This window comes from Macaca fascicularis, chromosome 18 (assembly GCF_037993035.2).
Source record: "Macaca fascicularis isolate 582-1 chromosome 18, T2T-MFA8v1.1".
Classification (NCBI taxonomy): Eukaryota; Metazoa; Chordata; class Mammalia; order Primates; family Cercopithecidae; genus Macaca; species Macaca fascicularis.
Window position 1 is genome coordinate 53,083,861 of NC_088392.1, and position 23,662 is coordinate 53,107,522.

The 23,662-nt window shown below is 42.4% G+C and overlaps 1 protein-coding gene across 9 annotated transcripts in view; it reads left to right on the plus strand.

Annotated features, from left to right (window-relative positions):
• TPGS2 (tubulin polyglutamylase complex subunit 2) overlaps window positions 1–23,662 on the plus strand; it is a 48,905-nt gene that overhangs the window by 5,891 nt on the left and 19,352 nt on the right. For 6 of the 9 annotated variants that reach the window (XM_065534302.2, XM_074022576.1, XM_015440048.4 and 3 more), the window contains 4 exons: window positions 3,828–3,907; window positions 13,759–13,846; window positions 16,134–16,262; window positions 23,018–23,131. In XM_065534302.2, the coding sequence (XP_065390374.1) occupies window positions 3,828–3,907; window positions 13,759–13,846; window positions 16,134–16,262; window positions 23,018–23,131 (411 nt within the window). Of the gene's footprint in view, window positions 1–3,827; window positions 3,908–4,974; window positions 5,152–13,758; window positions 13,847–16,133; window positions 16,263–23,017; window positions 23,132–23,662 lie in introns of all 9 variants that reach the window. The other 3 variants (XM_065534301.2, XM_065534300.2, XM_045378061.3) reach the window with 2 other exon arrangements.

Below are 23,662 nucleotides of genomic sequence, written 5' to 3' on the forward strand. Positions count from 1 at the left end.
AAATTTAAAATTAGCCCAGTGTGGTGGTGTGCACCTGTAGTCCCAGCTACTTGGGAGGCTAAGATGGGAGGATCACTTGAGTCCAGAAGTTCGAGGCTGAAGTGAGCTATGATTACATCACAGCACTCCAGCCTAGGTGACAGCAAGACCCTGTCTCTTAAGTATGTACATATAGGTTTATGTCACCTACTAATAGAAAAAGACTTAAACCTGACTCACAAAACCCAGTTATTTGCTGTTTTCAAAAACATACCTAAATCAAACTCAATCAGAAATGTTAAATATAAAAAGATGGATGCATGTTTCTGGGATCCCACAACCACCCACACATCTAGATCCACCAGATCCACTGCAAAGACTCACAGGACTCAGAAACAGTTTTAATCCCAAGTATAATTTATAACATTGATTAGCAGGAGGAAAATACATAGGTAGAATCTAGAGGAATCCATGCACAATCTTCTGAAGTGTTCCATCTTGTCAGTGGTCACATAGAATACACTTCTTAAATAGTGAAATTCAACAATATATATGCAGTGTTTCTTCCCTGGAAAGCCTGTTTAAGCCTCAACTTCCAGGGGTTTATTGAATGCTGTTCACATTGGCAAAACAACCAGCCACAGCTCTCAAAATTTCAGACTCCCAGAAGGATAGCTGCAGAATCAAAAACTGTTACTGCTTTTGCTGCCGCAGCCACCGCTACAACTTCCGGGCCTCTGAGACCAAAACACCTGTGAAACTGTGCTTGCAAGAAGACCTGATCTCCCCATTTTTTCTCTTCCTCATCTACTGATTCCCTTCTTCCAGGCTTTATGAGTGTATGTTTCCATGCAGGCATCCCAGTCACCAGAGGGAGTCTAACTGCAATGGAATCTAGGAAATGAGGTCTTTAGCTAACCAGTCTAAAATAAAGGAAAGCACGCCAGCGGGGAACAGGAGGAGGTGTTAATTGAGCCGGTCTGCAGTAACTGCCACATCATCCTTCAAGGCCCAGATCAGCTGTGTGCAGTTTCTGATGTTTTCTATCACTTGTTCAGTCTTTGTCAACCTCCCTCTGCCTTCAACTCCTGTGGCCCTGACAGTCAGTATCACCTAGTTTAACACATAATTACATATTATCTTGAGTTTTCACTTTTGTTTCATGTTTGCCTTATTTATCTAACTAAGCAATAAGTTTCTTCAAACAGTATCTCCTACTTAAATTCCTAATCTCTGGTAGTAATTTCCCAAAGCTTAGGACATAGCAGGTCCTCATTAAATACCTCAGAGAGACTGTTTTTCACTGGAAAATATATTCGTTATCAATAACTGAATAACAAGTCATCCCAAAACATAGTTTGCTTGAAACAACAATTAACTATCTCTGCCAGCTCTGTGGATTGACTGAACCAGCTGGGGTAGTTCTCATTTGGGGTCTCTCAAGTGGTCACAGTTAGATAGCAGCTGGGACTGGAATCATCAAATGGCTTCTGCACTCGAATGTCTGCCCCGCTCAGTACTTCTCAGTATGCCCTCTGTCTCCAGTAGAGTAGCTTGGATTTAGTATGTGATGGCTCAGGAATCAAAGAAAGGCAAAGGGAAACTGCCAGTTCTCTTAAATTTTAAGTCCAAAACTGGCCCACCATTTCTTCACCATATTTTATAGGGCAAGGCACTCTCAGGCCAACTCCAAACTCAAGAAGTTGGAGAAATAGACTCACTTGTCAATGAGAAGTGCTATGGGCATGCAGGGAAGGAAGGAATTGATAGCACCCACCTTTGGAGTAAGCTACCACAGAGAGTTTTAATCCACGGCATATCACACAGTTACTTAGAGTGGACTGTGCTGAGTCTTAAGATCTGAGTTTCATATCTCTTACTCTTGCCATGCAGGTTATTCCAGCCAGGCGGCTGACAAATGCTTGTCATTGGTCACAAAGGCAGGACAGGGAGAATGGCTATGCCTATTCAGATATTGCTTCTCATATATGGCATCTTGATAGGCCAAGGACAATGTACAATTTCTGTTGCTTTCCAATACATCCGCAAATGTTTTTAGTTATCTCACCAAAATGATAGGCTACTAAGACAACATGATAAAAACAGCATTAGGCTTGGTGTCCACAACTTTGGTCAGATATTTCATTTTATGAATTATTTCAAACCCTTGAACCTCAGTTTCCTTATCTTTTAAAATGAGGGTAAGGATACCTGCTTCACAAGATTGTTGAAAGATTAAATGGGATAATTTATGCCAATTTCCTGTAACAGAGCATTATACAAACGTAATTTACTGCATGCCCTTCTCTTCCATATCCCCAATACCTTCTCCTCACCAATTCTGAAGTACTATATTGGATATAGGAGTCTCTACAATGGATACTTCCTAAGCAACTTATTATCTGAAATTTATTAAAGTCAATATGTTGGCCAATTACCTTATCATGAGAGTATTCCAAGCTTAAGTATGATATGACCCCATCTGCAGTAGCATCACAGTAGTTTTGTCTGAACCTATAAGCCTTCCATGTAGGCCTGTTATAAACAGTAAATAATTGTATGTGTCCTCTTTCAAACCTAAGGTCTCTTGTAACTTGCTGAAGGTGAAGGGAAGTGAAGACCCATCTAAGGTCAACTAGTAAATGTATAAAGCAAGACTAGAATAGGTAGAGTCTAGAATTCTTAGTTCCTATATTGGGCTATTGCTGCATCCCAAGATTTGAGTTTCTGGCAACTTGGAGGAAATTTTATATGCATGAAAAGGGCACTGGCTTAATTATAGGATCAGTGAACCACATAAAATGATTAGAAGTCTCTGTCATAGTCCTAGAGATTTTAAAAACTCAAGCTACCTTCCTGTGTCAGCCTCCCAAGTAGCTGGGAGTACATGTATGCACTGCCACACCTAGCTACATGTTGTTCTGCTTATGAGGGCACCAATGACTGGATTAGGGGTCTACTCTACTTCACTATGACCTCATCTAAACTAATCATGTCTGCAGTAACTTTATTTCCAAATAAGGTCATATTCTGAGGTACTGGGGGTTAGGACTTCGATATCTTTTTTTGTGCAGGTGGGGACAGAATTCAAGTCATAACAGCTTTTATGACAAATTTTAAGTCTTGGATTAAGGATTTCAGAATCTTGAGTCTGCATGGCCACAGACAAATGGAGAATGTTGTTGGAGGTATTGAACTCTGTAGTATTCCCAGGTGGCTTCTGCTCTCCCTCAGAGTGAATGATAGAACACAGCTCTACAAAGAGAAGCAGACCAGATTATTTGGAGACCTTTTCCTACTTCAAGGATTTAGAAATATGACTTACTTTTTGTCTTAGTATATTTTTGGATAGAATCTATTTTTTTTGTTAACCCAGCTTTGAAATCCTAGACCTCATAGAGTAGAAGGTTATGTCCAAGATGAGTTTTATTTAGAAGAAAAGTTAATAAGCAAGTTTTATGTCTTATAAAAGTTAATGGGTTGCTATTCTCCATTTCTTTTCACTTTATCCTGAATATATAGATTTAGCTCACTGAGAATTTCAGTGTGAAATCACTAGGAATCTACAATCTCTGTTTTTTGTTCAATAAGATTAATGACTGAGCAATGACAGTATAGAGCACAGTCTGTGCATATCCTTTCTATCAGGTAGACTACATTGATAGAAAGGCATGGGACCATGCCTTTCAGAGGCCAACCAGTTCTCCGCTTTGATCACAGAGGTAATAAGTGTTTATGAGAAGGATTCGGTGTTCTTAGAGCAGTCATCAATAGTTAGTCAACATCTAACATAGAAATGTATGACAGTGGACCAGTTGCGACTCTACAGACTCTTTTTTCTCCTCCAGAATCTTCCCCAGGTGTGACAGAGGTGACCATCATAGAAAAGCCTCCTGCTGAACGTCATATGATTTCTTCCTGGGAACAAGTAAGTGTTGCCATGTGAAGTCTTTACCTCCCAACAAAGAGAGGTCAATGTAAATGTCCCTGAGAAGGAAAGATTAGGGGAGGAAAAATACTTATCTCAGACCACAGCTGCTTTCAAGGTAGAGTTTACCTTTTCTATGTTCCTGTCCAGCCCACTTAACAGTTCCTTTTGTTCTATGCCACTTACCCAGCATGGAGTGTCTCCCCTGAGCCCCACTCTCCTATAGAAGCACTGGACATTCAAAGTTGTATACAACAAAGCTAAAAATCAATTAAGGAAAGAAAAGGATATGTATTAATCAGTGTCATGCTGTCCAGAACATGGTTAAGTGTTGCACATAACTACTAAGCAGATTGAAGGCTAATGCTTTCCAATTTTCCTCTGAACTTCAATTCTTTATTCAATAAAAGTTTTAAGCTTCTACAATGGGCCAGACATCGTGCTTGGTATTGAGCTCTGGGGATTAAATGGTAATTTTTTTAAAAGGCACTGTTTTTACCTCTTGATCTTACTGCCTAAGACATAGTATGGATTGTTATGAATGTAATTACAAACTGGCCTGAGTACTGTGAAAGAGGCAAAGGGAGCATTGCCTGGAGACCTGCTCTAGTCTAGAGGTTGAGAAAAGTTTTCCCAAAGAAGCAATAAGAAGTTGTTAACCAGGTATATGGGATCTAGGAAGATGAGACTTTCAACCTCTATGAAGGCTTCAAGATGGGAAGGATTACATTGTTCTGAGATCACGAAGAAGGAGCACAGGAGAGCAAGGGAGAGAGAGCTCACCAAAGACCAGGAAATCTGGGGCTTCATAGGTTTTCAGCAGTTTGCTCTTTATCTTAGAAGCAAAGGGGAGTCATTGAAATGTTTTAAGTAGGGAACTATGAAGTTAGATTTATACTTTGGAAAGACCACTGTGGCTGTAGAGTAACAAATGGATTTGACTGGGGCAAGTGGCAACAAATTGCCCTACCATTTAATAAGTACCTGCTAACACTTACCCCATAAGTCATTCCATACTAAATAAATAATAACCCTGCAAGGTGGGTATTGGTGTCTCCATTTTATAGATGAAGAAACTGAGGCTGAAAGAGTTTAAAGAATTTGGCTGGCACAGTGGCTTACGCGTGTAATCCCAGTGTTTTGGAAGGCCAGGGCAGAGGATTGCTTGAGGCCAGGAGTTCAAGACAAGCCTGGACAACATGGCAAGACTCCAACTCTACAAAACAATAATGTTAATTAGCCAGGTATGGTAGCACACACCTTTACTCCCAGCTACTGGGGAGGCCAAGGTGGGAGGATCCTGTGACCCCAGGAGGTTGAGGCTACAGTGAGCTATGATCACAGCACTGCACTCTAGCCTGAGCAACAGGGCAAGACCTTGTTTCTTTTAAGAAAGAAAGAAAGAAAGAGAGAGACCTTGTTTCTTTTAAGAAAGAAAGAGAGAGAAAGAGAGAGGAGAAAGAGAGAGAGAGAGAGAGAAAGAAAGATTGATTTGTTCCGAGTCACATAGTGACCAAGTGGCAGAGCCTGAATTTGAACTTACAGTTGCCTGCCTCTAAGAACATGTCCTTTCTGCTCTGCCAGGCTGCCCCTCTGACAGAGGACAACACCATGGGAGTCTTGCCCTCAGCAGGCAAGCAGTCCTACCAGCCTGACTCCCCTCCCTGGGCTGAGCCAGCAGCAGCTTTTCTGGCAGCTCAGTAACTGGGAGTTGATCCAGGACCTCAGCTCAGCAGCATCCCAACTCTTCTCGTTCAGCCCCCACCTCCATTTCCACTCACAGCCCATCATAGGAAAAGGGAATTCCAGAACAGTGTCTATGAAACTCTTATTGGCTGATCCTGTCAACACCTGTTCCTGGTACTTCTCTGACTATGCCATTGTGGCCTCATTGACGTTGTTTTGTTTGTTATAAATAACAGTAAGAGAAAAGATATGATGGAGGACATTCCTCTTGATTCTTTTTGGGCTTAAGTCAGCCCTTTAGGTATTAGTAGAACTGCCAGGCCGGCGCGGTGGCTCACGCCTGTAATCCCAGCACTTTGGGAAGCTGAGGCAGGCAGATCACGAGGTCAGGAGTTCGAGACCAGCCTGGCCAATATGGTGAAACCCCGTCTCTACTAAAAATACAAAAATTAGCCAGGTGTGGTGGTGCGCGCCTATAGTCCTAGCTACTTAGGAGGTTGAGGCAGAAGAATCGCTTGAACCCGAGAGGCAGAGGTTGTAGTGAGCTGAGATTGCGCCACTGTACTCCAGCCTGGGTGACAGAGCAAGACTCTGTCTCAAAAAAAAAAAAAAAAGAACTGCCTCAGGGCTCTTTTGTGAGAGTCAGATCCTGGTGTTTTCGTGTCTGCTGAGGACCTGCATTGGAAGATGAGAGCACAGGAATGCCTTGTCTAGGGTGGAACACTATTAAGTTTCTTTGGAATAAAGTGATTTCTGAGGCATATTCTTCCTTGTGTCTTGTACCATACAGTCCTTAGAACTCTTTGAGAAGGCATTACCCATTTGTCCCAGTTTTACTTATACTGTAGTTTCTTCATTTGGAGCTGCCTTCCATAGCTGTGTTTCAGGGATAGAGTCTGCAGGGGATCTCTTGGGGTCTAATCTGCCTCCTGGACAATGCAACTTTATTGAGTTCCCTTTTAGCTTAGACTGACACTTAGGGAAATGCAGTTGTAGTGCTAGATAAATAGCCATCAGAGGTCTAAAAGGATTAAGGGGTAAGCATGAAAGAAAGAGATTTTTAACTAACTGAGACAGTTAATGGAACATTTTCTTCAGACATATTCAGTTGGGAGAATACCTGTGAAGGTACCTAAAATTATCAGATTTATAGATTTGGAATTTTCCTTTGAGTTCTTTAGTTAAAGTATCTCAGATCTAAGTTCAAATATGCCAAATCTAATACACAAGCTAGGTGTGGTGGTGCACACCTGCAGTCCCAGCTACTTGGGAGGCCAAGGTGGGAGGATTGCTTGAGGCCAGGAGTTCAAGAACAGCCTGGGCAACATAATGAGACAACTCCTCAACCCCTGTCTCTTAAAAAATAAATAAGTAATAAAAATTTTAAAAATAAGATACAGTATTAGGATCAATAATGTAAAAACGTTTCTTTCACCTGAGTTCGGCATGTCTGGGCTTGTAAAGGCCTGTGGGATGCTTGGAAGATAGCCTTTGGGGTATGTACTTTTGTTTCAAGATTCAGTTTTTATGTAACACTATTTTTTTCTGATTATGCTAAACAAAACAGTCAAAAAGGTGTATTGAAAATACAAAAAAAAAAAAAAAGAATTTAAAAAAGGTCTTCTAGGATTTTACTACCTAGACATAACCACAGTTGGTGTATTTTTGGTTATGTGTGTGGGTGGAGGGTAGGCAATGGGATACCTTACAAGTCCATGAATGGGAAGTGGTCCATGGACTCCTTGAAATGTATGTCAGATATGTTTTTTGGGGGAGGTAGGGGGAAAAGGCTTTTTCAGATTCTCAAAGGGACTCATAACCCCAAAAGTTTAAAACAAGTTTTTGTATAATTTTTTCATTCAAAATGGGGCAATACTCGATGTGCTATTTTCTTACCTACTTTTGTCTCCTAAGCAGTGGAGGGTAGAAGTTTTGGACTGCTCTGAAACTCCCTTGTCTCACTTTCTCACCCTAGAGGTTACTAAAGAGCATGTTGCCACAGGAGCAGGCTTGATAAGCCACCCCTGCTGTGTGCCTGCTTCCAGAAGTGCTTGTACCAGAGAAGCAGGAGGATCCCAAGGGGCTGATAATTCTTGCTTCTCTAGAGAACTGACCCTAGAGACCCATCTCCTTGGAGACACCTCATTTAGAGCCCAACCTCCCTCTGGTGTACCTGGTAACCACAGCTGCATAAATACATTCAGATAAAGCCCCCTGAGAAGGGGCCCTCTGCCCCTTTGGGCAAATATAGCTCTGTGGGAAGCTCACAGATACATTATACTAGTAAGGATATGGAAGCATTTTGATGTGGGAAAAACAGACTAGAGTAGAAGTCTTATGCCAGCTCTGGACCCTTGGCTAAGTCATGTAACTTCTCTGGAACTCATGTTCATCATGTATGAAATAAGTAATTTGAAATCATGAAATCAGTGTTATTGAAGGACTCTTCCAGCTGTAATCTAGTCTTTCCTGATTCTGTACTACAAATCCAGGAAGAAAAGTTGACAACTGAAACCTAAATGATCATATACCTGCTGTAGTCCCCTGAGGTTGGAGGGAAATATGAACAACCTTTTTCCATTTTTATATATTTCACCATTTTTTCTTCTTAAATACACAGTTTCAGTTTGCCTGCCTCTGTACAGCTGTATGATTCATGTTCATTGTGCCTGCTACCTGCCTTTTGTCATGATGGTCCATAGTAAAGCCCAGTGCCTACACTGAGCTTTTCATCTTTCAAGCACCAGGAAAGCATCTGCCTCTTAGTTCTAATGGCATCCTGATGCCAGGAGAGTTCTGTTATTATTAAGCATTTCAGTGACATTTCATAGTTGCAGATGGCTTTACAATTCTTGATGGGTTACACCCTCCAATCCCCAGATAAAAATTCAGTTTACTGATAGTGAAACCATGGTCCACAGAAACCAAACGATTTAGCAGAATATCTCCTTTTTTTCAGGCTCAGTTTTTCTACAGTCTACAGAGTGGGTTCTGAACCTTCTTGAAGAGCTGTTCCTTACATGCCCCACTGTGAATTTGTGATAAGCATTTCCAGTAGAAGAAATCACCCTGCGACACCATGTCACTAGTGACCCCCTCACCTCATGCTCTTACTCTGCCTGGGAGATTCTCTATGTTCTCCACCAGTCAACCCTTCTCTCTAGCACTTCACTTCTTTCTGCTGGCAGCTTCCCCATAGGGGCGTCCCATCTCTTTAAAATTAAAAACAAAAAACCTTCAACGTATGTCTCCTTCTAGCTATTTAGCTATTTGTTCCTTTTCATGCCAAGTGTGTAGAAAAATTGTCTACACCAGGGGTTGGGAAATGTTTTCTTTAGAGGACCAGATAGTTTATGCTCTGGTGTTACAGTCTCTGTCACAACTACTCATTTCTGCCATTGTAGCTGTGAAAGCAGCCATCAACAGTACTGATATGCATGGGTGTGACTGTGTTCAAATGAAACATTTTTACAAAAACAGGTGACAGGGTAGATCCAGTGGCCATAGTTTACGAATTATCATCCTTCCTTCATTTCTCAGCTATTCATCCTGCCACAGCCTCTCTTTAGCCACCACCATTCTTGGATACCATTCTGTCAAAATCACTAGGACCTCTCCACGGCTAAAGACTGACTTCATCTCACTTGGTATCACTCCTGCATGCCTCCCAGTTAGCCAGTCCCTTCTCTGCTAGCCTCTCCTCCCTTGGATGCAGAAGCACAACTCTGATTCTTTCCTTCCTCGCAGACTCTTCCCTCCTAGTTCTCTTTGCCCCTTCAGCTCCACAACACTTACCTGTTCAACATTTGTCTCTATATAAATTAGGAATATGTTTGACTTAAGGAAAGATAAACTAGCAATAGCTTAAGCAAATAGGAATTGATACTTTTCATGTAACAAGTCCTGAGGTAGACAGTTGCAGTTGGTTCATCAGCCCTGATAATGTTAAGCCGTTATCTCTGTAATTCTTTTGTCCTTTTTCTTTATGGTGCCTCTGAATAGAAGAAACACACACTGTTTTTCCTCTCTTGTTATTCCGCAACAATCAACACAGAAAATTTCCATGACCAAATGTGTGTGTGTTGCAAGGGGGAGTTCTCAAACACATCAACAAGCAATCAGTTCTGCAGTGAATACCAGCTGGGTGTCCTCCAATTCAATTCCGACACTGTCTCCCTGGAGATAGTGTCAGATCCCGTAGGTTAAGGGCTCAGTCTCACAGGACTGCCCCTCACTTCCAATGCCAACTGCAAGTCCCAGGTTGTTTTACCTGTGCTGCTGACCCACCAGCTATAAATTGGGGTTCCCATGACCCCCTCCTCAGGTTCAGTTAATTTGCTGGAGTGGCTCACAGAACTCAGAAGAACACTTACTTAACATTTACAGGTGTATTACAAAGGAAACAGATGAAGAGATGCACAGGGCAAGGTGTGGTGGGAGGGCGGGGAACCTCCCTGCCATCCGAGAGCATGCCACCCTACAGGAACTTCCATGTGCTCAGCTGTCCGGAAGCTCTTCAAACTCTGTCTTTTGCCGTTTTATGGAGGATTCATTATGTAGACGTGATTGATTAAACCATCGGTCATTGATGATCAACTTACCCTTCAGCCCCTCTTCCCTCCCTGAGGTTAGGGGGTGGAGCTGAAAGTTCCAACCTACTCCCTGCCTTGGTTGTTCTGGTGATAATCCCCCATCCTGCAGCTACCTTGGAGATGCCAGTCATTTGTGAACTCTTTTGCACACAAAAAGATACCACTTTGGAGATTCCAAGGATTTTAGAAATTGTATGCCAGGAATCTGGGACAGAGACCAAATATAAATTTCACAATATCATAGTAGCAAAATAACTGCTAAAGTCTCAGCTATCATTTCCAAGCTCAAAAAACAAAAAAGAGGTAAGGGATGTTACTAGGCACATCTGTCACCTTTTAATAGGACAGTGAAAGTTTTCTTAGAAACCTTGTCTTTTGGACTTGTGTTTACATTTTAATGTCCAGCACTAATTGCAGGAGATTCTGCAACCTCAGCAAAACAAAAGGGTTCAGTTAACGAAGCCCTCCACCTCTCCTAAGGTGGAAGTTTGAGAATATATTCGGGAATTCTCTTGGGGATCTCACACTATCCCTCCACAGCTCATCCAGGTTTTCCTCCACTTTGTGGAATGTCCTCCCTGAGAAGAGTTTCAGGAGGTGCCATTGTGCTCACTGCCACAATTTCCAGCAATGTTCTCACGCTTCTTGATGGACGTCCTGGGCAGCTCTTCACCTGACCCTGGCTGCAGACCAGCCAGAGAGCCAGCTCAGCGTGGACCAGCACCTACAGAAACATTGATTTCTGTCCTGTGGCCCCTATGCTGACCTGATCCTGCATCTGCTCCCAAGTTGGGAAGTGGCCTCTAAAAGTGAGGGGAACAATGGGGTGCAGGATTGTCCAGGAGTAGAAAAGGTGAGTAGAAGGCAATGGACAGCCCCTAGCCCTTCCCTTAAGGCCCAGTGCTATTGATTTTCTGGAGTCTTGTTGATAGCTCCCAAAACAAAAATGTGGCTCAGGTCCTTCATCCAATGAAAGAGTAACAGAGCTTGTGGTGGACTCTTTCTAAAGTAGCTTAAAGAAACCATTGTCGATTGTCTCAGGAGAAGAAGGAAAGATTAAAAATTAGGAACTATGTGACAGAATCACCATTGGGCTAGAGATCGCAGATACCATCTTGATGCAATCAGCTGTTATTTCAGACACCAGTTGGTGTTATTCTTCCTTGTTGGCTTTCTCCCCAGACCCTCCCTCCAATCCTGATAATACCCTTGTCCATTTACTTTCTGCCAATCTTCCTCCTCCCCACCCTCCTATTACAGCCCCCAAAATATAGACTGAGCATGAACCTGTGCAGGAAGAAGCCCTCTGATTTGGGCAGATTGCCCCCTGTGGAAAAGCAAACTCTTTTCAGGTTGGTTAGAAGAGAAATTTTAAAACGGCAGTAACTGAGTCACTGGCCAGAAAAAAAAAAAGGTGAAATATGTTAAAATTAGGAGAGGTTGTTTACGTTTCTCTCCATCCTGAAGGGGCTGAAGCAGGTATGTGGTCATTTAAGTTTTGGTTGTGAACCTTTCTTCCTGGATTTGCCCCACTCGGAAGAGCTACATGTAGTAGGAAGGCTGGAGCACTGCAGACCCAGCAACTGCCCCAGGAGTGCTTGGGGCAGAAGGGTCTGCAGCAAAGAGCAGCAGAGCCAAGGCCGCTAGTCATTTAAATTAGAATGACAGTGAGGGATTGATGTTTTTCATGAAGTTGGTTTACTTGAAAATTTTTATGTATATTAGTATGTGAAATATGTATTAAATATTGGATTTCACAGATTTTTTTCTATTTGTATGAATTTTGAATAATTGTAAAAATTACTGGTATAAAATAATACCAAAATCTCTTTCTTGGTGAAATAAATACCATAACAGATGTTATAATTACTATTACTGAAATTATTCAGCATGACTTACATATGAACAATGCCAAATAGTCCACCAGCCCTCAGCCTGGATCTCATGGAATCCCCATTAAGAAAGGCTGACAGACAGTAGTCTCCTCGTCTTCACCACTAGATGGCACTAGTGATCAAAATGTCAGAGGGATGCTGGCCTTTTGGAGTGAAAAGAGGAGCAAGGACCTCGTCAGAACACTGGTAACTGTAGGCTTCCTGTACCAGGGTTTTAGGGGTGGGAGAAAGGCATTCTGCAAGTGCATTTTTTCTTCTGAAAGCACAGATAATGTGGCCACACAGGAGGCAATAGGAGCAAGCCCCTAACTCCAAATAGTAGGAAAACAAATTAGTCCAAGGAGTCTGAGAGTCTCTTAAATTTCACATCTGTGAGACTGGGTACTAAATAGTGGACACAGAAAAAACAAAACTTGATCAGAACATACATTTCAGTTCATAAATAAAGGAAATTTAAAACATGTTTCATTAAAATGACAGCTGTTGTCCATTTAATAATCTAAAAACACTGCTTAAAATCTCTGGCAAGCTTGAAGGTTTCTCTTTATCTATAGTTCCTGAAGATGCTGTGGCTGTGAATAATAATAATTTCCTAGTCTCCTCTCTTCCTGTCAAACTCACACCCCCTCGTACTGCCAGTGTTCTGTATATTAAGTCTTAAAGTTTATTCTGGAATATAGATTCACAGAGTGACATGTTCAAGGTCACTCAGCTACTGGCAGAGTTGGGAAGTGAACTCAGATCATCCTTCTACATGATGCTTTCCCACGCGTTGGGTACCTAGAACTGACTGACAGGATGACCTAATGCAGTCCTGACATAAGCAGTTGTCAGTATCACATCTCAGGAGGGTCCGGTAAGCCACAAGCTTGGATAGTTATTAACATGTTGCCTCTTTGCCTCTATAACTACATCAAGAAGTCACTCTATGGGGCCTAGGAAATGAATTGGAGAACTCATCCTTTGCACACTCCAGGGATTTGAGTTGGCTAGGGAAGACTGGTCATACACACACACAGATGTGAGTTACTTAGAATATAGGGCTTGTTCCTGGTATCTCCTGAAAGGATACTAAGCTCCTTCTTTGTGCTCTCCGCCAACAGTTTGGATGATTTCTTATCTAACAGTTTTGGATGATTTTGTATCCATGGATATGTGAAATATTTGAGTATATATGGTTACCTTCTAAGAGCTGTCAGAACTTAGACATTGCCTAAGTTTTCTGGGAATGATATACTCTTCACTTTTAAGATGCTCTTATTTGTCCAATAATTTGTTTCAGAAAATAATATATGAGCATGGGTCTGAAATATATGGCATTGATTGCTTTGCTTGAACATTGTCAGACTTTACCTAGGACTTCCCCTCTCACCATGTTCCCCTGTCTCCTCTTCAGCTTGATCCCTTTGAGCTCCGTTGCCAGGCGGCTGCCCATTGAGGCATAATCATGGCAGAGCAGATACCTGGTTTGCTTTAGCTGCTGAAGAAAAAAAAAGGCAAACTGGAACTCTGCTTGCAAGACCCCAGTGCCTCTCTAATAGAGTTTTGTAGTTAACTATCAGAGCCTTCCTATTTCAGGGGCCTATAACATGGTAAACATGTCTCCAATGCCTTGAGGTATAGCCCTGTACCCTCTTTCCCAGCCCTGACCTGACACTTAGCTGCTTTATGATTCTAGAAGAATAACTGTGTGATGCCTGAAGATGTGAAGAACTTTTACCTGATGACCAATGGCTTCCACATGACATGGAGTGTGAAGTTGGATGGTGAGTTAGTCTCCTTGCTGTCGGGGAACATTTCCCTGGCTGAGAGATTGAATGGGGCAACTCTGAGGGCCCTTTGATTTTTGAGTCTTTGAATCTGGATGGTTTTCATGGGTACTCCTCAAGTGCCATGTCCAGAAGCTGTGATTATGTCCCAAAACTAACAGATACCATCATTGCTTCACCCACCACAAACCCCACGACAGTCTAGCAGTATGGAACTGGAAGTTCAATGTAGAGTCTACCTGTAGGAATAGGGTGGAGAAAATCATTAATTACTACATAAAAAACCCTAGCCACCTCAAACGTAAAGCCTCAGAAGACTCCACCTTGGAGCAGACCCCTCAGGGTAGGCTGCATTGACAGTCTCTAGTGTTTATCATGGGGGCCACTTAATCTCTTTCAGGCTCCTTCCTTTACTCCCACCATCATAAAGAACTCAGGGCCCTAACCCTCAAGCCAGAATCTTTGCTTCTCTCCTTCACATCACCTCAGCCTAAGTCACCAGCTATCTCAGTTCACAGGCTGCCATCTTTATCCTTTAATGTGTCTAGGACAAAACGTGTGTGAGGATGTGGGAACTCACAAGTTTGTACATGTCAGATTGTTAAGTACTACGTAGGCGTGAAAGGCAATGCTGAACATTTAGGTGAAGACTCTTGAAAACATTTCATAGGCTAGAAAGCCCTGTCCAGCCACAGGAGCCCAGCCCATTCCTGGCACAGATTCCCCAGTCCCTCCCCTCCAGTCCATTATTGTCTCTGACTCCAACCAAATCTACTGTGGCCTTGGGAAGTACCCTACATTTCCCCACTGTGACTTCTGTTGCACTGCATATCTACAGAGCAGACTTCTCCCCTTCATTGCCTCGGCCTTCTGCCTACACACCTGAGTTCCCTGTTTGGGTGATTTCCAAAGCCTTCCTGTCTGTCTTGCACTGCTGGGAGGTACTTTTTTTTTTTTTTTTTTTTTTTGAGATGGAGTCTCCCTCTGTTGTCCAAGCTGGAGTGCAGTGGTACGATCTCTGCTCACTGCAACCTCTGCCTCCTGGGTTCAAGAGATTCTCCTGACTCAGCCTCCTGAGTAGCTGGGATTACAGGCATGTGCCACCACACCTGGCTAATTTTTGAATTTTTAGTAGAGACAGGGTTTCACCATGTTGGTCAGACTGGTCTTAAACTCCTGAACTCATGATCTGCCCACCTCGGCCTCCCAAAGTGCTGGGATTACAGGTGTGAGGCACCGTGCCCAGCCTGAGGTACTTTTTTATAGCTTGCTAGTGAATATTGAACATTAGCTTTTATCTTAGAATCATTTCCTCCTATGGCTTAGAAACCATCCTTGTCACCAGCATCAGAACATGGCTGTGGCTTTTGGTATCTGGAGCAACACAGAGGGGACAGAGACTAAGCCAACTGGCAGACTCTCCCTGGCCTACATCCTTGGAACAGGCTAGCCCCCTCACAAGCCTGCTTCAGAGAATAAAAGTTTCATGAATGAGTCCCAGTTCATTGTTGTAAAACCTTCTCTAATTTCATCTCCCCAAGCCCAGTCCTCTTATCCCATTACCATAACCATTATATACTGAACAGCCTAAGTCAGTGACAGAAAAGGCAACAGAGGCATCTTCTGCTGTTTGCCTGTTTAGTGGTCTTTTCTTCTTAGAGATTCCATGGTCTATACACAGGTTGTTTTATTGCTTTAAGCCATTCCAGTTTTTTCAGCAGTCAAATAAAGAAAATATGCAGCTTCCTAGTCTGTATGTACACCCTAATCACAGAAGACTAGAACCAAGCAAGAAGGCTGCCAAATTCTTATCACTGAGTAAGGGAAAATGATAAAGAGAAGGGAGGAAATTTTTTATCATGAAAGCTTATAACAAGAATAGAAGGGGTCCATTATATAATCAAAGCTATTCCTCCTTCAGAAAACGTTTATGCAGAATACTTGCTAAACAAAGGAGAAAGGAAGCAAAAAACATTTTAAAGTCCTTTACCCTTCAGATGTCCCTAGGCTCAGATTTCCCAGTTCTTTGAAAATTTTCTTCAACTCTACCCTAATACATACAATGGGGGCTCTTCATTACCCGTGGCCCCCACTTCCTTTTTTGTATGAAAGGTTGGTACTTTGGAATATGCAGTGAGTAATCCTCTTCTTCCCACCTTCCATCAGATTCCTCAGCCACGGGGCCAAACAATACCTGGGCTTAGATTATTCAAGCAGAATCTTGTGATAACCATTGTAACTAGGCTGTTACTCCATGTAATTCTCCTTACGCATGTTCCCCTAGAGCACATCATTCCACTGGGCAGCATGGCAATTAACAGCATCTCAAAACTGACTCAGCTCACCCAGTCTTCCATGTATTCACTTCCTAATGCACCCACTCTGGCAGACCTGGAGGACGATACACATGAAGGTAGGAAGAAGATGCCAGGGTTGGTATCTTTGTTTTGTTTCCAGCATCCAGCTCCATGCCTGGTACATAGTAGGTACTTAATGAATCTTGGTGCATGAATGGCACATAGTAGGTACTTAATGAATCTTGGTGCATGAATGAATGTTAAAGATTAAACTTCACTCAACATTTCAGTATCGGGAGGATTCAGAAACACAGTAATCTAAATACAGCTCCTTTCCTCTCCATTCTTACCTCCAAGCTCTTTGCCACTTCTCAGAGAAATGGCTCATAAGTCAAGTGGCTGCTAAAACCTAGGAGCAGCTGGGTATAAGTGAGGACTTAGTCAGAGTTGTTTTAGTCATATATAACAGATGTAGTTACAATGTTTAAATAGCAATTTATTTTTCTCATAACAAGATATCTGGAACTAGGCTGATGTAGCTGCTTGAGAAAGCCAATGATAAAGTCTCCCTCTGGCACTGTGCTGCACCAGCTTTTGGATTTGGTTTTCATCCTTATGGTTGAGGAAGGTGGGCTTTTCCTGTCAGGAAAAAGACGAGTAAAAGGCAAAGGGCAAAATACCTGGCTGTTTGCAGAATCTCTCCCTTTTGATCAAGAAAACAATAGTTTTCTCCACAGCACCTCCTGATAGCTATTAGAAGAGTCAAATGGCAACCCAGGTTGCCAGGGGTCTGAGAAGGTAAATACTTTTAGTTGTGCAGTATGGCTTCCTTGAACAGAACTTGGCTTTCATTAAGAAAGAAAGGAGGAACAAACAGTGAATAGTCAACTAATGTCTCCAATACTGACCTTGGAGTTCACTAAGCCCTGGCAGAGAAAATTGGTGTAAGGCTTTCTCCTCTGATTGGATGAGCAATTGAAGAATAGTACCAGAGGAGTTCAGGGGCAGAGGCTGGACAGTGATGGGTCCTGGAAAGAGCCTGTCACACAAAGATTTGTGGAATTTCCAGGGGTAGGAAAAAGGTCTCACTGTCTTTATATGTGTGGGGTGGGCTTCTCTAAAAGGTGAAGAAGTAGGCAAATAGGTGGGCTAAGTCTTCCCTGCTCTTGAGGCTGGAAGAGAAGTGGTAGAGTAGATAACAGAGAGGCTTCCTGGGATCACATTGTTCCACATACAGTTGGAGATAAAAACCATTTGGCCTTCTGATACTTGCTAGATTCGTGCATTTTAGGATAGTGCAACAAGTATACCTAAGTCTCATTAAACCTAAATGGAAAAACAGTGACTTTTCTCAGGGGACTCAGCAGTCAGGGAGAGGATGATCAGGAAAAAATAGAATACACAATCAGCCGGATGCAGTGGTATGAGCCTGTATTCCTAGCTACCTGTAAGGCTGAGGCAAGAGGATCACTGGATCCCAGGAGATTGAGGCTGTAGTGTGCTATCATCACATCTGTAAATCACCACTGATCGCTTGAGCCCATGAGTTTGAGGCTGTAGCATGCTGTGATCACACCTGTGAATAGCCACCACACTCTAGCCTGGGCAAAATAGTGAGATCCCATCACTATTTTTAAAAAAATATACAACCAGAGAAATAAAACTGCTAGAGGACACAGATAAAAATCTAAAGAACAAGAATACTTAAGGAGATTTAAGACAACATAAAGACGTTCTATGGATAAAAACAAAGATTATCAAACAATTGACCACATGAATTGAAGAAGAGTATATGTATTTTATTGAGACCTGAGTTAGCCTGAAAAATCACGTGAAAGAAATATCTTAAAGCATAGATGAATACATTTAAAAGAGGGGAATTATGAAGGAAAAGGTAGGAATTAAGTGAAGTGGAAAACAGATTTAGGACACTTTCCATTGGAATTATAGGTGCTCAAAAAACAGAGAATAGATGGAAAGGCAGTAAATACATACTAATTAAAAAAACCTCTCTGCAGATGGAAAGGGCTCACCTAGACACAAGTTGAGCAGATGAGAAAACACAGATATCTATGCATATCCTGATATGGAGAAAATTACAAGCTTCTAGGCAAAAATAACAAATTACTTGTGAGGGAATAATAAGCAGACTGGCATTAACTCGGCAGATGAGGACACACAACCCCATGAATGAGAACCAGCACAGAGAACAGGTAACACATCAGCAGTGGTTACCAGAGGCTTGGGGTGGGGAGGCTGGACAGGGAAAGGGGAAATGTTGGTCAACAGGCATAGTTTCAGTGAGACAGGAGGAATAAGTTCTGGTGATCTATTGCACAGCATAATGACTATAGCTAATAATGTGTATTTCAAAATAGCTAAAAGAAAGGATTTTAAATGTTCTCACCACAAAGAAATGATAAATACTAGTGGTGGGTATGCTAATTAGCCCAATGTGATCTTTCCACAATGCATAGACGTCTTAAAATAGCATGTTGTTCTCCATCAATATATACAATTATTATTTGTCAATTAAAAATAAAACTTTAAAAAAAATTAATTAAGAAAAAAAAAAGAGGGCCAGGTGCGGTAGCTCACACCTGCAATCCCAGCACTTTGGGAGGCCAAGGTGGGCAAATCATGAGGTCAGGAGATCAAGACCATCCTGGCCAACATGGTAAAACCCCGATTCTACTAAAAATACAAAAATTAGCCAGGTGTGGTGGCGTGCACCTGTAATCCCAGCTACTCTGGAGGCAGAGGTTGCAGTGAGCCAAGATCATGCCACCGCACTCCAGCCCGGCAACAGAGCAAGACTCCATCTCAAAAAAAAAAAAAAAAAGCAAAAGAGATCCATTGGTACTACTAAGAGTGACGTCATTAGATACGGAGTACAAAACGATAGGCTTATATGCCCCCATGGAGGTAAAACCAAACTGAAATTTCAGGGAGGAACTGAAAAAAACAGTGACATTGTAGATTTGAAGAAAAAAAAAATTCAAATATTGACATTGGGTTTATAATATGGCAGAATCTCTTTTACCAGAGCAAGGCTTCTGCAGATAATACTCTGCACTCTGGAAGGAGTTTAAAAACATGTGTCTTAAAGGACTGGAGAGTAGTCAAAAGCAGGCAGAAGCTGAAGTGGTGTCTACAGTTGGCAGAAAGGAGCCACATTGAGTTTTCTGTTCTTACAACTTTTCACCTAAGGGCAGACCTCAGTCAGCACCAGGCAGGGCTGCTAAAACTTGGTGGGAACATATCGCCTGGACTTTTTATTTCATCCAAGATGGAGTAACAGAACAGATTTATCTACCCACCTGGAGCAACAGTGACAAAGAACACAGACAAAATACATAAAACAGTGATTTTCAAGCACTGGCCATCAGGCAACAAAGGACAGTGAGCCCTGAGAGATGGGAAACAAATAAGGTGAGCCCTACAATTTCCCTAAAGAGAGATTCTAGTCCACAGCATAAAGAGGGAGACCTGGATGGGCGCGGTGGCTCACACTTGTAATCCTAGCACTTTGGGAGGCCAAGGCGGGTGGATCACCAGGTCAGGACATCAAGACCATCCTGGCCAACACGGTGAAACCCCATCTCTACGAAAAATACAAAAATTAGCTGGGCATGGTGGCATGTGCTTGCAATCCCAGCTACTCGGGAGGCTGAGGCAAGAGAATCGCTTGAACCAGGAAGTCGGAGGTTGCAGTGAGCTGAGATCATGCCACTGCACTCCAGCCTGGCGACAGAGCAAGATTCCCTCTCTAAATAAATAAATAAATAAAGAGACCCAGGCAGGACCCATAGCACTCCCTGAGTTAGAAGACAGGGCTGAGAGTCCAGACACCTAGAGTTCACAGGACTAAGTAATAGATAGGTGAATGCTGCATAAAGGGAAAATCCCAGAGATCTGCAATATTTGGAAAAGAATTGATAAGCACATGTATGCAAAGAAACTGTCTAAGGCCAGAGGACAAAACCACTCATGGTGATAGGAGGAATAATGCCCAGTACTCACACAGGACCAGGAATAGTGCCTGCTTCAGCCAGACAGGCTAAAACACCTCATGATTTGGACAGCATTAGATAGAGTACTCAAAAGAATGTTGCCGCAGCAATGGAAAATAATTAGCCCTAAGTAAATACTGCCCTAGTCCTGCCTGACAGATCTTAAGAGGGGTTTCTTGTTATCATTTGTGTTTCTTGATTACGCCTGTAATCCCAGCGCTTTAGGAGGCCGAGGCCAGAGGATCACTAGAGCCCAGGAGTTTGAGATCAGCCGAGGCACCATAGTGAAACTCCATCTCTACAAAAAATTTAAAAATTACCCATGTGTGGTGGCCACGCCTGTGGTCCCCAGCTACTTGGGAGTGTGAGGCAGAAGGATTGCTTGAACCCAGGAGGTCAAGGCTAAGAAGGAAGAGGGCCTAAAGTATCTGTTTCCAAGTAACTTAACTGTGTCAGAGAACAAAGCTCAAGAATATTTACAGAAATATAAAAATATCCAACACTCAGCAATGCATATATAGTAATAGTTACTATAACTATATTCTCTGTGTCAAAAAAATAAGAACAGACATGGAAGATACGTGTGTGTGTATGTATTTGTATGTGTATATAGAGAGAATATATATACCCCCAAATTATATGTATATAATGTTATATATTATATATGGAATATATATATATATCCATCCCAAATTTAACTTTTAGAGATGGAAACTTGTTTCTGATATGAAAAATGCAGTGGATTGGATTATTAGTGGCTAAGACATTGCAGAAGAAAAGACTAGAGAACTTCAACACATAATAGAAGCTATCCAAAGTTACACAGAAAAAAAAAGTATTTATAATGAAAAGAGTATCAGTGACCTGAGGGATAACACATGGTATAATGTATGTGTAATTGAAGTCTTTGAGAAGAGGTGTCAGGGGCTAGAAAATATTTGAAGAAATAATGGCCCAAAAGCTTACCAATTTCAGGGTAACTATAAATCAACATATCCAATAAGCTTCATAAGCAAGGAACAAGAAACGTAAATGGTAACAAGAAACACCATAATCAGATTTTTCAAAATCAAAGATAAAGAGAAAATCATAAATGCAGCCAAAAGGAAAAGACAAATTACATACAAAAGAACAAAGATAAGGATAACAGCATATTTCTCCTTAAAAGCAATTCAAGTGAGATCAAATACTCAAAGGAAAAAACAGGTTGGTCAGTGGTTCACGCCTGTAATCCCAGCACTTTAGGAGGCTGAGGCCAGAGGATCACTAGAGCCCAGGAGTTTGAGATCAGCCTAGGCACCATAGCGAAACTCCATCTCTACAAAAAATTTAAAAATTACCCAGGTGTGGTGGCCACGCCTGTGGTCCCCAGCTACTTGGGAGTCTGAGGCAGGAGGATTGCTTGAACCCAGGAGGTCGAGGGCACAATGAACCATGTTCACATGCCACTGCACTCCAGCCCAGGTGACAGAGTGGAGACCCTGTCTCAAAAAAATAAAATAAAATAAAATAAAATAAAATAAAATAATCAACCCACAATTCTATACCCATTGAAAATATCTTTCAAAAACAAAGGACTTCCAGTCTGTCTCCCTGGATCTTAAAAAGGCCTTTTTGAAAAACAATCTGGCAACATCTATTCTGTTGCAGGCAATCTGTCCCATATAATGAAAGCACCAGAATATAAGGGCATGTACCAAGAAGATTATTGTAGCATTCACAACCAAGTAATGGTAGGTAAATGCCTATCAATAGAGGAATGGTGGAATAAATGAGGGTACTTCACTCCCACAGACTATGAAATAGTCATTTAAAAAGAATGAATTAGGCCGGGCGCGGTGGCTCAAGCCTGTAATCCCAGCACTTTGGGAGGCCGAGACGGGCGGATCACGAGGTCAGGAGATCGAGAGACGATCCCGGCTAACACGGTGAAACCCCGTCTCTACTAAAAAATACAAAAAAATAGCCGGGCGAGATGGCAGGCGCCTGTAGTCCCAGCTACTCGGGAGGCTGAGGCAGGAGAATGGCGTAAACCCGGGAGGCGGAGCTTGCAGTGAGCTGAGATCCGGCCACTGCACTCCAGCCTGGGTGACAGAGCAAGACTCCGTCTCAAAAAAAAAAAAAAAAAGAATGAATTAGAGTTATACCACATGACTTAGAGGGCTTTTCCATGACTGGCCGGGCGTGGTGGCTCTTGCCTGTAATCCCAGCACTTTGGGAGGCTGAGACGGGCAGATCACTTGGGGTCAGAAGTTCAAGACCAGTCTGGCCAACGTGCTGAAACCCCATCTCTACTAAAAAGACCAAAATTAGCTAGGCGTGGTGGCACACGCCGGTAGTCCCAGCTTCTCAGGAGGCTGAGGTGGGAGAATTGCTTCAACCCCGGAGGCGGAGGTTGCAGTGAGCCGAGATCACCCCATTGCACTCCAGCCTGGGCAACAGAGCGAGACTCCATCTCAGAAAAAAAGAAAGAAAGAAAGATTCAGATAATGTGTTTGCAATCCCACTTTTATAGAATAAACAATCTCAGGAAAGGAAATGAAGTTATGTCAGCATCAAGCCATTCAGATTGCTCTGTGGTCCCACTTCTAAGAAGTTAAGTTTGCTTTTCTCATGCCTCCTTTTCCCAGATTCCCTGACATTGTCTGTTGCTGATAGAGAAACCCAGACACAAGGCCTAGTCCATGAATGAGATCAGGCTTTAATTCAAATACAGAATTTATTTGAAAATACTACTTAAGTATACGTCTGAGATAAGGCTTTTTCCTTCGGTTTTTTCCACCGGGCAAAGTTGGATATATAGATATGTGTTTGAGTTGAGTTTGTTTGAACATTACCATTAACTTCTGGGTTTGCAGCCAGTGATGATCAGCCAGAGAAGCCTCACTTTGACTCTCGCAGTGTGATATTTGAGCTGGATTCATGCAATGGCAGTGGGAAAGTTTGCCTTGTCTACAAAAGTGGGAAACCAGGTAAGAATCATTTACAAGTGTGGTCCTGTAGTTTGGCTAGGGTCTTGCCTGACCTTGCTTGTCAGCCATGGCTCAGGAGACACATACCTCCTTGGCCTCTTGAGATGCTTCCAGGTTCCTTGTGTGTCCCAAACCCAGAAACCCCTTTGGTTGTCTCTGAGTATCTCCCTCTGGGCTAATTACTAGACCTTTTATCCATCTTCGTTTGTGAGTTATTGCCAAATAGTTGATGGGATTAGGATAATATGGGAGTAAAAACTAAAAGAAATAGACATTTTGTTTATAGACTCCCATAGCAAGTTCATGCACTAGATAAGCATTCAGAAAACACATTATCTTTTCTTTTATACTTCTCTGTCTAGGCCAATTAATAGCAATAAAAACCTGAATTACTAGACCAAAGACCCCAGATGGGAATGCCCTCAAGCAGCAGCTGCCACCTAGCCCCCTAACAGCACTTCAGACCCTAGCCTAGGGACTGTGAAACTACAGAGCTGGACAATGGCAAGCCCTCTTCAGCTAGCTGTCTGG